The 12,728-nt window shown below is 35.2% G+C and overlaps 1 protein-coding gene across 2 annotated transcripts; it reads left to right on the top strand.

The window, feature by feature from the left end:
- Positions 1-6,033: 6,033 nt before the first annotated feature.
- Positions 6,034-11,840, top strand: acta2 (actin alpha 2, smooth muscle). 2 transcript variants are annotated; one of them, XM_052570779.1, is made up of 9 exons: positions 6,034-6,201; positions 7,408-7,579; positions 7,933-8,061; positions 8,670-8,780; positions 9,902-9,986; positions 10,074-10,235; positions 10,408-10,599; positions 10,692-10,873; positions 11,320-11,840. In XM_052570779.1, the coding sequence occupies exons 2-9, from the start codon at positions 7,451-7,453 to the stop codon at positions 11,461-11,463; spliced, it is 1,134 nt and encodes a 377-aa protein (XP_052426739.1). In that variant the 5' UTR covers positions 6,034-6,201; positions 7,408-7,450; the 3' UTR covers positions 11,464-11,840. The 2 variants fall into 2 exon arrangements, with proteins under 2 accessions (XP_052426739.1, XP_052426740.1); XM_052570780.1 differs by having other exon boundaries at positions 6,058-6,201; positions 7,424-7,579.
- Positions 11,841-12,728: the final 888 nt, after the last annotated feature.

The raw sequence follows: 12,728 nt of genomic DNA, 5'->3' as shown, positions 1-12,728 counted from the left end.
ACTGGTAATAGGTAATGGGATCATGTTTGGGTATAAAAGGAGCATCTCAGTTGTTGTCAGCAAAGCCATTTTGTGCCAATTTTCATGACATAAGTGTCAAACAAATAAAAAATTACATTTCTCAATGCAAAATCACAAAGAATTTAGGTCTTTCACAAGCTGAAGCTACCATACATAATTTTGTGAAAATATTTCAGATAATCCCAAAATCTCTCAATACATGTTGGGCAAGACAGGAAATGTCATTGCAGATGGCATTGCATAAGAAACTCTCATCCTGCGGTATTAAATATAGACAAATGTGCTTACTACAGAAAACCACTGTCACTTAACACAGTCTGCCACTACATCAATAAATGCAACTTGAATCTCTGTTATTCAAGGAGAAAAGTATACATCAATTCTATGCAGTGATGCCATTGGTTCTCTGGGCCAGACCTCATCTCAGATAGTAAAAAAATCAATTACTCCCTAAAAACATAAACCTAAATCTAACCCTAAAAGCCCTAAAAAATGAATAGACCATCCAGACTATCATCAGTGACATGCAAAAGCAAAGTCAGTCGTGGTATGTGCTATGCTTTCATTGAATTAAGTTGGTCAGTGAAAACATTGGAAATCTTTTCTTTGTACTTTTGGCAATTAAATAAAGTTTGAAGAGAATTAACCAATCACTGATTCTTGATTTTCGCATTTTACAAAATGCCCCAACTTTTTGGGAACTGGGGTTGTAAATTGTACAATAAAAATGTGAAATCCTGTAGAGCTATCTAAACATGTTTTTATTTGTTTAAATGAACCAATAGATATAGTATTATTGGCTTTACCGTTGAAACAGTGGCATGTGGTCTGCTTAAAATATTATTAAATGTGCCACTGGACAACATCGTAATGGTCTTTGGCCTAGATTTAAATAGATTTGAAATACCCTTCAAGACTTTTTTCCACAGGAAGAAAACCACAATGTAAGATAGAAACAGAGAGGAAATCAAGCACATTACATAATTACCACAGAATATGCAGATGAATACACTAATGTCTTCCCTCATGCCTCTAAAATTTCCTTCCGATGTGTGACGTAAGAGATCAGTTCATTTTCTATTTAAGGTTGAAAGAGGGTTAAGTTGAAATAACTTAATTATTAATAAATAAATATTAATACAATTATATACATATATATATATATATATATATATATATATATATATATATATATATATACATGTCACAACCACATTCATGCATTTCCTGCTGGTTTAAACCATATTGGCTCATCTAGGTCAAATGATTATTACAAATGGCAAATAATGTTAAAAAGTAAACATTAAAAATTGTGGTTTGGAATTAAAAATGCAGACTTTGCTTGGTAGGCTATGTAAATATCCAAAGTAGGAAGTGGAAGAACCACATGTTTTAATGATTAGGTCTATTAGATTAAATACACTCCAAAACCTTTCTCAGGTGTCTCAGGTTAAAATACTCATTTCAGTTGTACATTAAATTTCCATCAAACTGTTTTATTATATATATATATATATATATATATATATATATATATATATATATATATATATATGTGTGTGTGTGTGTGTGTGTGTGTGTGTGTGTGTGTGTGTGTGTGTGTATGTATGTATGTATGTACATGTAAATGTGTTATGTGTTATATGTATGTAAAATAGTGCGTATACATTCTAAATTAATATAAAATAAAAATATATAGGCTATCAGATTTACGAAGATCTGGAAATCCCAAAGCACGTTACATCGGTCCTCTTTTTAGAGTTTTACACTGAAGGATAAATGGAATGGAGCGCCACGTGGGGACCGTTGTTTGGGTGCTGCCATGTGATGCACGTGACAAAGCGAAACTGTTCTTCAAGTCAGGGTGGTAATCGCCTTTCATCTTTGTTTAACCTGAGGGGGAAATCCATGACGCGCACCCTTTCTATTGACGGTTCCCTTTTCAAAGCGTGATGAAATACTTGGAAACTACATGCCATGTGTACCTAAGTTAGACAAACATCGGCACAAAAAAAGATTTATCAAAGGAATTTTAACATATTTTTAATGAATAGTGGCTATAATTTGTTGATAAGAAAGACCGGTGCTGTATAGGCTTGATCTTTGTGCAACACAAAATAAAATATTTATTTGAAAACTGTATTTTCCAAACGTAAACTTCCATATCGTCATAGGTTGCTAGTTTGTGTACATTATTAAAAAACATGTTCCCGCGATATCTGGTCAGGGCATATTGTCACATTTTATAAATGTAAGCCTATATAAGTTATTATTTACAGTATTCACTGGCTAAAATAATGGTTTTATATTTTTGCTTGCTTTGCTGAATTTCTGGACTGTGCAGTGGCAGACTTTCTTATGAAAACTTACCCCATGTGTGACACCATGCCCCTTTGTTAAAAGATTGGTGTGTGTTCAGTGACTGCTAAAAATACTTTTTGTAACTGTATGTGACATAAAATGTAAAAAAAAAAAAAAAAAAAAAAAAATAGTGTGACAACTATGTTTCATATGTGTATAGACTAAAGTATAAGCAAACAGTTTTCTAGATACACAAAAAGATGTCTGAAAATAATTACCACTAGAGGGCAAAACGGAAATGGATATAGTGAGTGGACATTGATCTTTATGAGTAACTGAAATGTGGTTAAAGAAAATGTATTAGGAGAATCACGTGTTTACCACTGATTTAATTAACCGCTTGCTTAGACATAGGCTACTTAAAATAATAATAATAATAATAATATATATATATATATATATATATATATATATATATATATATATATCCTTCTGTCTCTTTCTCCTTTCCTTTAGGTTCTCGTTTTATCTGTCTCCTACTTTCAAAGTTTTAAGGAGTTGAATCATCAGTGGGAAGTTTTAAATGAGAGATGGCATACTGAGGACTGTGAAATTAAGGAACACTGATGCACAATATTGGATACAACTATCATAAGACATTCCAGAGCTGCTTGTGAGGAGATGCCTGTTGATGCTAGGTGTCCAATAAGACACAGGCTGGACTCCATTAAGAGCACAGCTGCCATTTTCGGTCAACGCACATTCCAACCGTGGTTTTGTCCACCGCCCAGTAGCAATCTCTTCTACGTTGCAACTGATAATAATTTAGCTTAGTAGGCCTACATTAAATGAATTTAAAGTATAACCCAAAAACTAACAAACACAAAATGTTCATTTAATTACCACTCATGTTGTTCCAAATATGTAATACTTTCGTCTTTGTAACATAAAATAAACAATTTAAAGAAAGTTTGGTCACACTTTATTTTAGGGTCCAATTCTCACTATTAACTAACCATTAACTTTGACTTTTGCCTCAATTAACCCCTTATCTGTTGCTTATTAATAGTTTATAAGGTAGTTGTTAAGTTTAGGGTATTGTGTAGGATTATGGATGTCATGCATTATATGTACTTTATAAGCACTAATAAACAGCCAATATGTTAATAATAGACATGTTAATAAGCAACTAGTTATCAGTGTGAATTGGACCCTATACTAAAGTGTTACCGAAAGTTTGAAGTGATTTTGTCTAAACAATCAGTCAAAACAATCCAAAATATCACTAGACTTCACCTAATTTAATTTTATTAACATGAAAAAAAAGACATTCAAAATATGTAATTGAATGTTCCACATAAGACATAAAGTCATACAGCTTTGGAACAACGTAAGGATGAGGTTAATTCATTAATTTTTGGATATATTGTCCCATTGATCTATTTAATTACAGCCTTGGCTTTAAATGCTGATTCATTTAGTGCTGACAAGGTGTGGTTGACTTACTGACGAAGGGGGAAAAACACAATTTTAAGCATTTAAGAAACATTATTGACCCAGTCATCATGGCAAGTACAGTATGTGATATCAAATGTAAAAAAACAGAAGAAGAAAAAAAACAGCTATTATAATTACTGGTAGTCTGTTGGTAAAGCTGTATGATGCAAAAGTAATTTTCATGCCAAAATCCAAATACTATATTCACATACTATTCCTTATATTTTGAGTTTGAATCTTACTTCTAAAATAGAATACAAGGTAGTGGGATGGGAGTCGGAAGTGCACCTAAACATGGCAACGAAGATGCAAAGTCTCATTAAGGATATCTACAAATCGCTTTTTACAGGGTGTACAAATATTTATCTTCCTCTGGCCTTTCCCCCATCCAATGGGTTTTCCTCCATATGCACAAGGACAGTGACATTTGTGTATAACATACACTGTATTTCACTGCAGCGGAATGTGCTTGTGTGATTTCCCAGACCACACCTTCAGAGGGGTCATTTCTTCCCTTACATGCCTCTGAGTGCAGTGGACTGCCAAGACTTTTCTTATTTACAGAACAGTTCCTTTTTTGGTACGAGAAGGAGTACTGCTGAAGGGGAAGGGAAAAGCGAGCTCTTTCCTTGAAAGAAAATCTCCTAAAATGAGACAGACGCATTCTGCGAGTTTGTTTACTTGAGAATGATCCCAAATTGATACTGACCAAACCTGCCTAAAGTGAACTGGTGCGACTAGTTGGTTGTGTGTTGCATCACAGGCTGCTTTCCTTTTTCCAGTCATTCAGTTATGTTTTCTATGCATCCGTGTGAACTTTCCATTTAAATGGAACATATTTGCTGACTGTTATTTAATCAGAGGCATTCCATGGAGTTTTTCCATTGTAGGCGTGAGCCAGAATGTCACGTGATCCAAGGGCAGATACTAGAAACTTGGAAAGAAATGAAATAACTGAAAACTGTCATAGTAATTAAGTGTCTTAGAAACGAAACTCCCTTAAAAGCGCTAATGATATAGAGCTTCATGAGTGTATTTTTAGAATTCAGGAGTCAACAGGCAAGGCAACTGGTTGGTTGATTATACGTTGGTTTATACATTGGTTGATTATGTCGTTCTTCATATCTCAGCTTAAATATCTTTGTTGGTCTGGTCTACTAACTAGAACATATCTTATAATTATCTTATTTTTCGCCACCATAATATAGGGTTCAGTACACTGTAAAAAAGAAAAAAAGAAATAACTCAAAATTGTAAATAAAACAAAGATTATTGGAAGATCACATCGGAATTTCATGTTTAATTTAATGTTACTTGTCATTTTTTGTAATTAATAGCAATTTCCCGGATGAAAATTCTAAGGCTGAAAGAAGATGTTTTTGATGAAACAAAATATAAACACACTATAAAAGAGCTGCTATCATTCTTCAATGAGACTCATGCATTTTGTGTTATTTTTTCTGTCATTAGAAACATCTTTGTTGAAAAAGAAAATCAGATTTCCCTTTTAGCACTGATTGTCATGCTTTAGTTTACTGTAATATGCTCTCATTTTCTTTTACTCAAAATGGGTTTTTGTTGTTTTACACAATCCCACAGAAAATATTTTTTAGAAGGCCTGTTGTCACAGTTGAAGCTTGTCAGTTGGTGCCACACAGAACATTAATGTTACCCTTTTTACATCTAGATATCCCAGCCTTATGTAAAATTAAACAAATGTGCTCATATTGGCCCAAAATGTTTATACAAGTTATATACAGTTTTTTAAAGGGGATTAATACTTTTTAAAATAAAAACAATAATAATATATAATAATACTAATAATACATTTTTCAGTGTATGATTTCCAATATCAAGAAGTCTCAGCTTGGCCATCACATGAATAAATTACATTTTAAAATATATTTAAAATAGGGACTTCTTTCTAAAACATTGAACTTTCCCACTGCCAAGTGCTTGTAGTGTGTGACCTAGCCCCGTAATGACGTGTTCTAAATTCACTTTGCCATTCTCTCTCTCTCTACAGGTGTGAGCTGTGATATGTGTCTCCGTAGTAGACCAGGGCGCAGCTCTGTGTTTATGTTCCTGCATGGTGAGGTCCCCAAAATTTCCAAGGAGAAAAAAGAAAAGTGCCATTGGAATGCCCTAATTGATTAGGCAGGAGGCCGCCCTGCTGCCGCCCGGATTGGAGTGTTTTCTCCCAGTCATCCCTATAAGGCTGTAGTGGAGTGAGGCTACCGATCTGAGTGCAGCCCAGGCTCCTTGTTTGGGATCTGGGAGGGTGTGGTGAGCAGGGATGGGAACTACATAAGTACACCACAAGCCAGTGAGTGGTACACCATCACCAAGTGACTAAATCCCCCCCGGCCCAGCACTGTCAGGGTAAGTGTCATTCATCTCGCCTCACACCACTCACATCCTCTCTCTTTTTGTCTCTCACTCTCCATCTATTTCTGTCCATCCAGCTTTGTACTTTGCAAGAGTTCCCTGATGCTGATAGACTCAAATGAGGCAGTTGTTTAGAGAAATAATTTCTGCACAAGCGTAAACTGCTGTTATAATGTTTTGAGTGTTGCATGAGAATAGATTCATCTTAATTTAAGTGAATATTATTGTTTTTACACTGTGTTTCGAAGGATTTGCACATTGGATTGATTTTCTTTTTGCAGATTTTACCAGTCAAAGGATATTACCGAACGTGTTTATGTTTAAGACGAACTAATATGCACATATGTTTCAAAGGAATCTTTATTTTAGCATCTGTATAATGTGATTGTATGATGATGCTGATTGTTGACAGTGAAGGCTTAGAATTTTGGACAAGTGTGGAAGCCTATTTGATTTGTGAGGTTTATGACTAAATATGGTTTTTCTGGACCACTGACCCATCCCCTATTTCCCTCACCCACTCTCTTTTTTCATAAAGTACTGTAGAAAGGCAGGGACAGAGGGAGGAAGAGTTCAAAAAGAAACATGCTTCCCCATTATTTCCAAATTAGGAAGTTTTCCCATGGTGCTCTCAGCAAGGGCTGCAGGATGGCCTTAAAGGAGATGTGTGTGTGTGTGCGTGTGTGTGTGTGTGTGTGTGTGTGTGTAAACACATTTTCTTTAAGTTTCACTAAAATTTTTATGATAATTAAACCAGTTCTGTTTTTACCTAATGGAAAATTTCCTTTTCAGTTAATGAATGGTACACCTTACATTCTTTGTAGTATTCCTTTTCATTGTTTCAGTGGGTGTGCACACAAACTCCCACATATACACGTGCACAGTTATTGACATATATGACTTACACATACCACTGACTTTTGTTTTTATATTAAGCTAATTATAATGACTATTGACTATTCCTACTCTAAAAGAACATTTTTAGAATAACATGTATTTTATTTGATGTAGTTTTCCAATTTAGGAAAGATCCAAAATGTCTCTAAAAGCGGATTTAGCTTCTTTCTTGGATCCATTTTTTCCCCTATACTGTAGCTAAACATCACACATGCTTTACATGAGCTATTACAGTTCAAGACAAATTGCTCAGCAGTATGTATACAGTATAGTAATAATAATGAACTTTGTTGTATACTATAGTGTTTGTCTCCTGTAGGAGTAAGGAAGGAAATTTGTGCTGAAAATGTGTGACGACGAGGAAAGCACTGCCCTTGTGTGTGACAATGGATCAGGACTGTGTAAGGCAGGCTTCGCCGGGGATGATGCTCCCAGAGCAGTGTTCCCCTCCATAGTGGGTCGTCCCAGACATCAGGTGAGTGTCCCTCAACACACCACTAGGGCACTGCACTCACTCACAGCAAACACCAATGAGTACATTTAAGAAAACAACAACATAAAATGTATTTTAGTTTGTATTCGAGAATAACTATAGCTTAATGTGCACTTACAGTTGAAGTGGGTCACAACTAACATTCATGTTATGCCTTGATCATTTTATGTATTTGACTTGATCTGCTTCCAAATGCTTTGTGGAAAGTTGGACTACAGCCCAGATTGTCTGCATTGTGCAAGATTATACAGATACAATTAACTAGAACTTACTCTTACTTTTCTGGGGGTTGTGTATTGTATGACTGTGTATGACCAGTTTTACTTTTTCCTCAGGGAGTGATGGTAGGAATGGGCCAGAAAGACAGTTACGTTGGCGATGAGGCGCAAAGCAAAAGGGGAATCCTGACCCTCAAGTACCCTATCGAGCATGGCATCATCACAAACTGGGACGACATGGAAAAAGTAAGCAGATTCTATCATCAAGCCAACAGATACCAAACCAAACAATTTGCAAATGAGTGCAAATAAGGAGGGACTGTAAACAGCCTACCAAAAATATCTCTTATATTTCCATGCGCGTGCCTTATTGCATTTCATGCTTACATTTATCCTGTGTGATCTTTCCATAATACTGTACTACATTTTCATATTACATAAAATAGTCAGCATTTGCTATAACAGCCCTCGGGGTCTTGAGATTGTGTCATATACACCTTCATCACCTCTTGTCTCGACACATACATTCTTAACACTTATGTCCATCAAAAGCATTTTTCCAAATAACTCCAGCTATTCCCATAAATGAATCAAACTGTGGCAATGTCCCACATTTCATGCCACATGGTGTTATCATTCAACACATGTATTGCAACAGATGGCATTATTCACTGTCTGTCTCTGCCCACACGGGACCTCCTGATTGTGATCTGTTTGTTTAACTGTAATTATGAGAATCAGTTTTCACTCTCTACACATGAACACAAAGTTATTAATTTGCCCATCTATTATACTAATTGTGTATTTTATGTGACGGTGGTTTGTTCATTAATATCCATTGTTATGTTCACCAGATCTGGCATCACTCTTTCTACAACGAGCTCCGTGTGGCTCCAGAGGAGCACCCTACTCTGCTGACAGAAGCCCCTCTCAATCCCAAAGCCAACAGGGAAAAGATGACCCAGGTTTGAGTTGAATTCAAGGTTGATTGAGAAAGCTAATCTGTAGTATATAAAACAGAAAACATTTGCTTCAACTCCACCATACCTCCTTTATGACTTTGGAGTCCTGAGATGTTATCAACTACGCTTTCAGTAGTATAACCAGACAAACGGTGAACTATCTTGTGTGTTGTATTTTAGAACAAAAGCCTTTGTCTATACTATACTATACTAAGCAGAAAAAACATACAAATAAACTGGAGTAGCTATAACATTATTTTGCACAATATAAATTACAAAACATCAAACCACAGTAGTAAAGTAGTACAGTAGTAAAAGTGCTCAGTAGTAAAAATAAAAAATAAAGTAGTAGTGGTCAGTAGTAGAAATAAAACATAGAAGAACATTTCCCCATGGTGGCTTCAAAATGCATATTTGAGTTATATCTAAATTTTATTTAGGTTGTAGAATAAAATATCAAAGTCAACACAAGTAATGTCAACCACGGAACTTATTGACCTTATATTTCATTTATAATCAAAGATTTCAACAACAAAAAAATCCTAGGCAATTCACAAGAGCACAAAATTCAATCGATTGTCATATGATTCTTCAAAAATCCTTGTAATATGCTGATTTGGTGCTCAAGAATTATTTTCTACTTATTATTAATTGTTGAAAATAGATATATATATTTTTAATGATCATATTATGATCAACATTTATTTTAAAGGTAATCTTTTGTATGATCACAAATGTATTTACTTTCTTTCACATTAAAGTATCCTTGATGAATAATATTAATATATTAAAGGGCAGTAGATATTCAGATTACTTCAAACTGATCATCAATAGAATTCATACAGTACGTCATTTGTTTAGGTAAACAGCTACACTAGTTGTGCTGTTTTAAGTTACCTTAAAATAACAGCTAATTTGTTTGTAATTTAATTTATTTAATTAATTCATTTATACAGTATATACATAGTGATTGATCTACCGATTTTAAGAGTCAATCTATTGGCTTTACCAAAGAGGAGATTAATCAGAACATAATTATTTTTAACCTACTGTTCAGTAAAACCGAAAGTACTTGATTGATTGTTGGTTTTGCTCATAAACACAATGCTGGTCTCACTTTGCAGATCATGTTTGAGACCTTTAACGTCCCAGCCATGTATGTAGCTATCCAAGCAGTGCTCTCCCTCTATGCTTCTGGTCGTACAACAGGTCAGTTCACCTGTCAAACAGGTCATAGCTCACATTTGACTTATACTGCTGCTGCGCATTACCAAGTTCTTTATTCTTGTTGACCAGGCATTGTCCTTGACTCTGGTGATGGTGTCACTCACAACGTGCCCATTTATGAGGGCTACGCTCTTCCGCATGCCATTATGCGTTTGGACTTGGCCGGCCGTGATCTCACTGACTACCTCATGAAGATCCTAACCGAACGAGGCTACTCATTCGTCACCACTGGTGAGTTAGAGAATATATTTATTTTCTTTCAAGCATAAATTTTGTTTTGAAAAGAAATAGCTAAAACAAGAAACAACTGACAGTTTGATAGGGAAAAATAACTTAAAATGTGTTCTTATTAGTATCATGTTTTTCAGTTCAACAAATTACTATTCTTATCTGCCTTGTATAGCTGAAAGAGAAATTGTCAGAGACATCAAAGAGAAGCTGTGCTATGTGGCACTGGATTTTGAGAATGAGATGGCCACTGCAGCCTCTTCCTCCTCACTGGAAAAGAGCTATGAGCTTCCCGATGGACAGGTCATCACCATTGGCAATGAGAGGTTCCGCTGCCCTGAGACACTGTTCCAGCCATCCTTTATCGGTGATATGTCATTCCTCTTTCTTCACTTCTCTTTTTAAATGATGGATTCAGAGCACTATGGTATAAACGCATTGATTTGCATTTATTTTTAGGAATGGAATCTGCTGGCATCCATGAAACCACTTACAACAGCATCATGAAATGCGATATTGATATACGTAAGGACCTGTATGCCAACAACGTGCTGTCTGGTGGTACCACCATGTACCCTGGCATTGCAGACAGGATGCAGAAGGAGATCACTGCTTTGGCCCCCAGCACCATGAAGATCAAGGTCAGCACAGGCAGATTATGTATATCTGATTGGATCATCAATAATAACTATCACATTTTCTCATCTAACTAAACTTAAAGTCATGTCAGCCTTAATATAGTGCTTTATACAATTAATATTGTTTCAGAGCAGATTTACAGTAATAAAAGTAATAAAAAATAAAGCAGCTTTACAAGTCACAATGTTGTTATTCAGCTCAATTAATTTCAGCACTGAACTGGTTTAAAAACATTAACTGAAAAATAAAAAACTAATTTCAGCTAGTTGTCAAAAGAAAAACTCAAAAAACGAATTTAAAGTACTAAAATAGCTTAAACTGCATTAAAAAATAAATGAAGATTATATAGACATAACCCTAGAAATTACTAAAAACAGAAAACTAGTTCAAATTATTAACTATATCAACAGTACTAAAACTCTACTGCTTCTACCTTGTATGTACTCAGATCATCGCCCCACCTGAGCGCAAGTACTCAGTATGGATTGGCGGCTCCATCCTGGCTTCCCTCTCCACCTTCCAGCAGATGTGGATAAGCAAGCAGGAGTATGATGAGGCTGGGCCATCCATTGTGCATCGCAAGTGCTTCTAAAGGACACCTCCAACTCCCTCCTGTTCCCCTAATTCTGCTATTGCTTCATAGCCTGTAAACTGTGAACATGCCCTTTACTTCCCTCTATTGTTTTGTTTTTGCACTGCCCACATCTGTTTTGATTTTAATTATGTCATGACAATATAGTGTTATTCTCAATGGGATGAAAAGCTTGATTGTGCTGCCAATATGAAAGATTTGGGAGATTCCTTGGTGTAGTGGGAATCCAGAGATGAGGATAGGGTGTCAAGGAACAGGGCTCATTCTTCTTTTTGTGTTCCAATTCTACGAGGTAACACAACTGCATGTCGGCTTTCAGGCAGTCTGTATGGATATCATATGATAACTAATGAAGGAATAAAGCTCTGCAATAATAACCTGTGTTTCACTTCTTTTGTTTCTGCAACAAATTACACAGCTCATGAGTAATATTTGCGCTAATGCAAATTAAAACTGATCTAAATTACATTCTAAAAATTTCTAATTTTAATAAGCAGATATAATTCTATATACTCGCAGTCACTGTAGTTAAAATTTCTGTATACACAAGGGTTCTGCTATCATGGAAAATCTGTAAAAATTTTAAATGGTGAATTTCAGGCCTAAAAAACTGATGGAAATGAATACAATGTAAAAGGTAGATCTAGTTAATCTCTATAAAACTTCCCTTTTTTTCTATTTCTATAATCAGCTAAGAATTGTGCTTTGTTTCTATTGGTGTCATCAAAATATATTTAAATGAGAATAAGTTGTTAATTTAACTACGGTTCCCTTTTCTTTCTTTCTTTTTACCAAAAATAAAGGAAAATGAATCATCAATGTATCTTGATGTGAATTTGATTGTTGAAGCATGTGTGCAATCAGTAACCTGATGAATCATGTTAAATGTTTGCTTTTCATTTCATCATACTATATGCATATGCTACCTTGGGAAGATGATGAAATTTCCAACTCTAAATCAGATAAAAAAAAAAAAAAAAAAAACATTGTCATGCATTTGAAAGCAGAGCCGGTTTTCTTTTTATTAAGAAATGCGCTGGAAAAATGTTGCTTGTACAGACACACAAGTCTCATTGTACAGCACATGTCAGTGGAGCCACTGGCACACAGCCACACACTGAAGAAATAATCCAATGCCACATTGTACAAGAAAAACAAGTCAACACTCTCTGAACTGCAGGAATCAGTTCACAATTTATCATACTGTGAATTTCATCTTACGCTGGTGACAAAAAGTTTTCTTTCCAAACAATAAAAACAGTGGA

Source organism: Carassius gibelio, chromosome B12, assembly GCF_023724105.1.
Source record: "Carassius gibelio isolate Cgi1373 ecotype wild population from Czech Republic chromosome B12, carGib1.2-hapl.c, whole genome shotgun sequence".
Classification (NCBI taxonomy): domain Eukaryota; kingdom Metazoa; phylum Chordata; class Actinopteri; order Cypriniformes; family Cyprinidae; genus Carassius; species Carassius gibelio.
The sequence above is the reverse complement of the archived record's forward strand: the minus strand, read 5'-3'. Positions and strand labels throughout refer to the sequence as shown.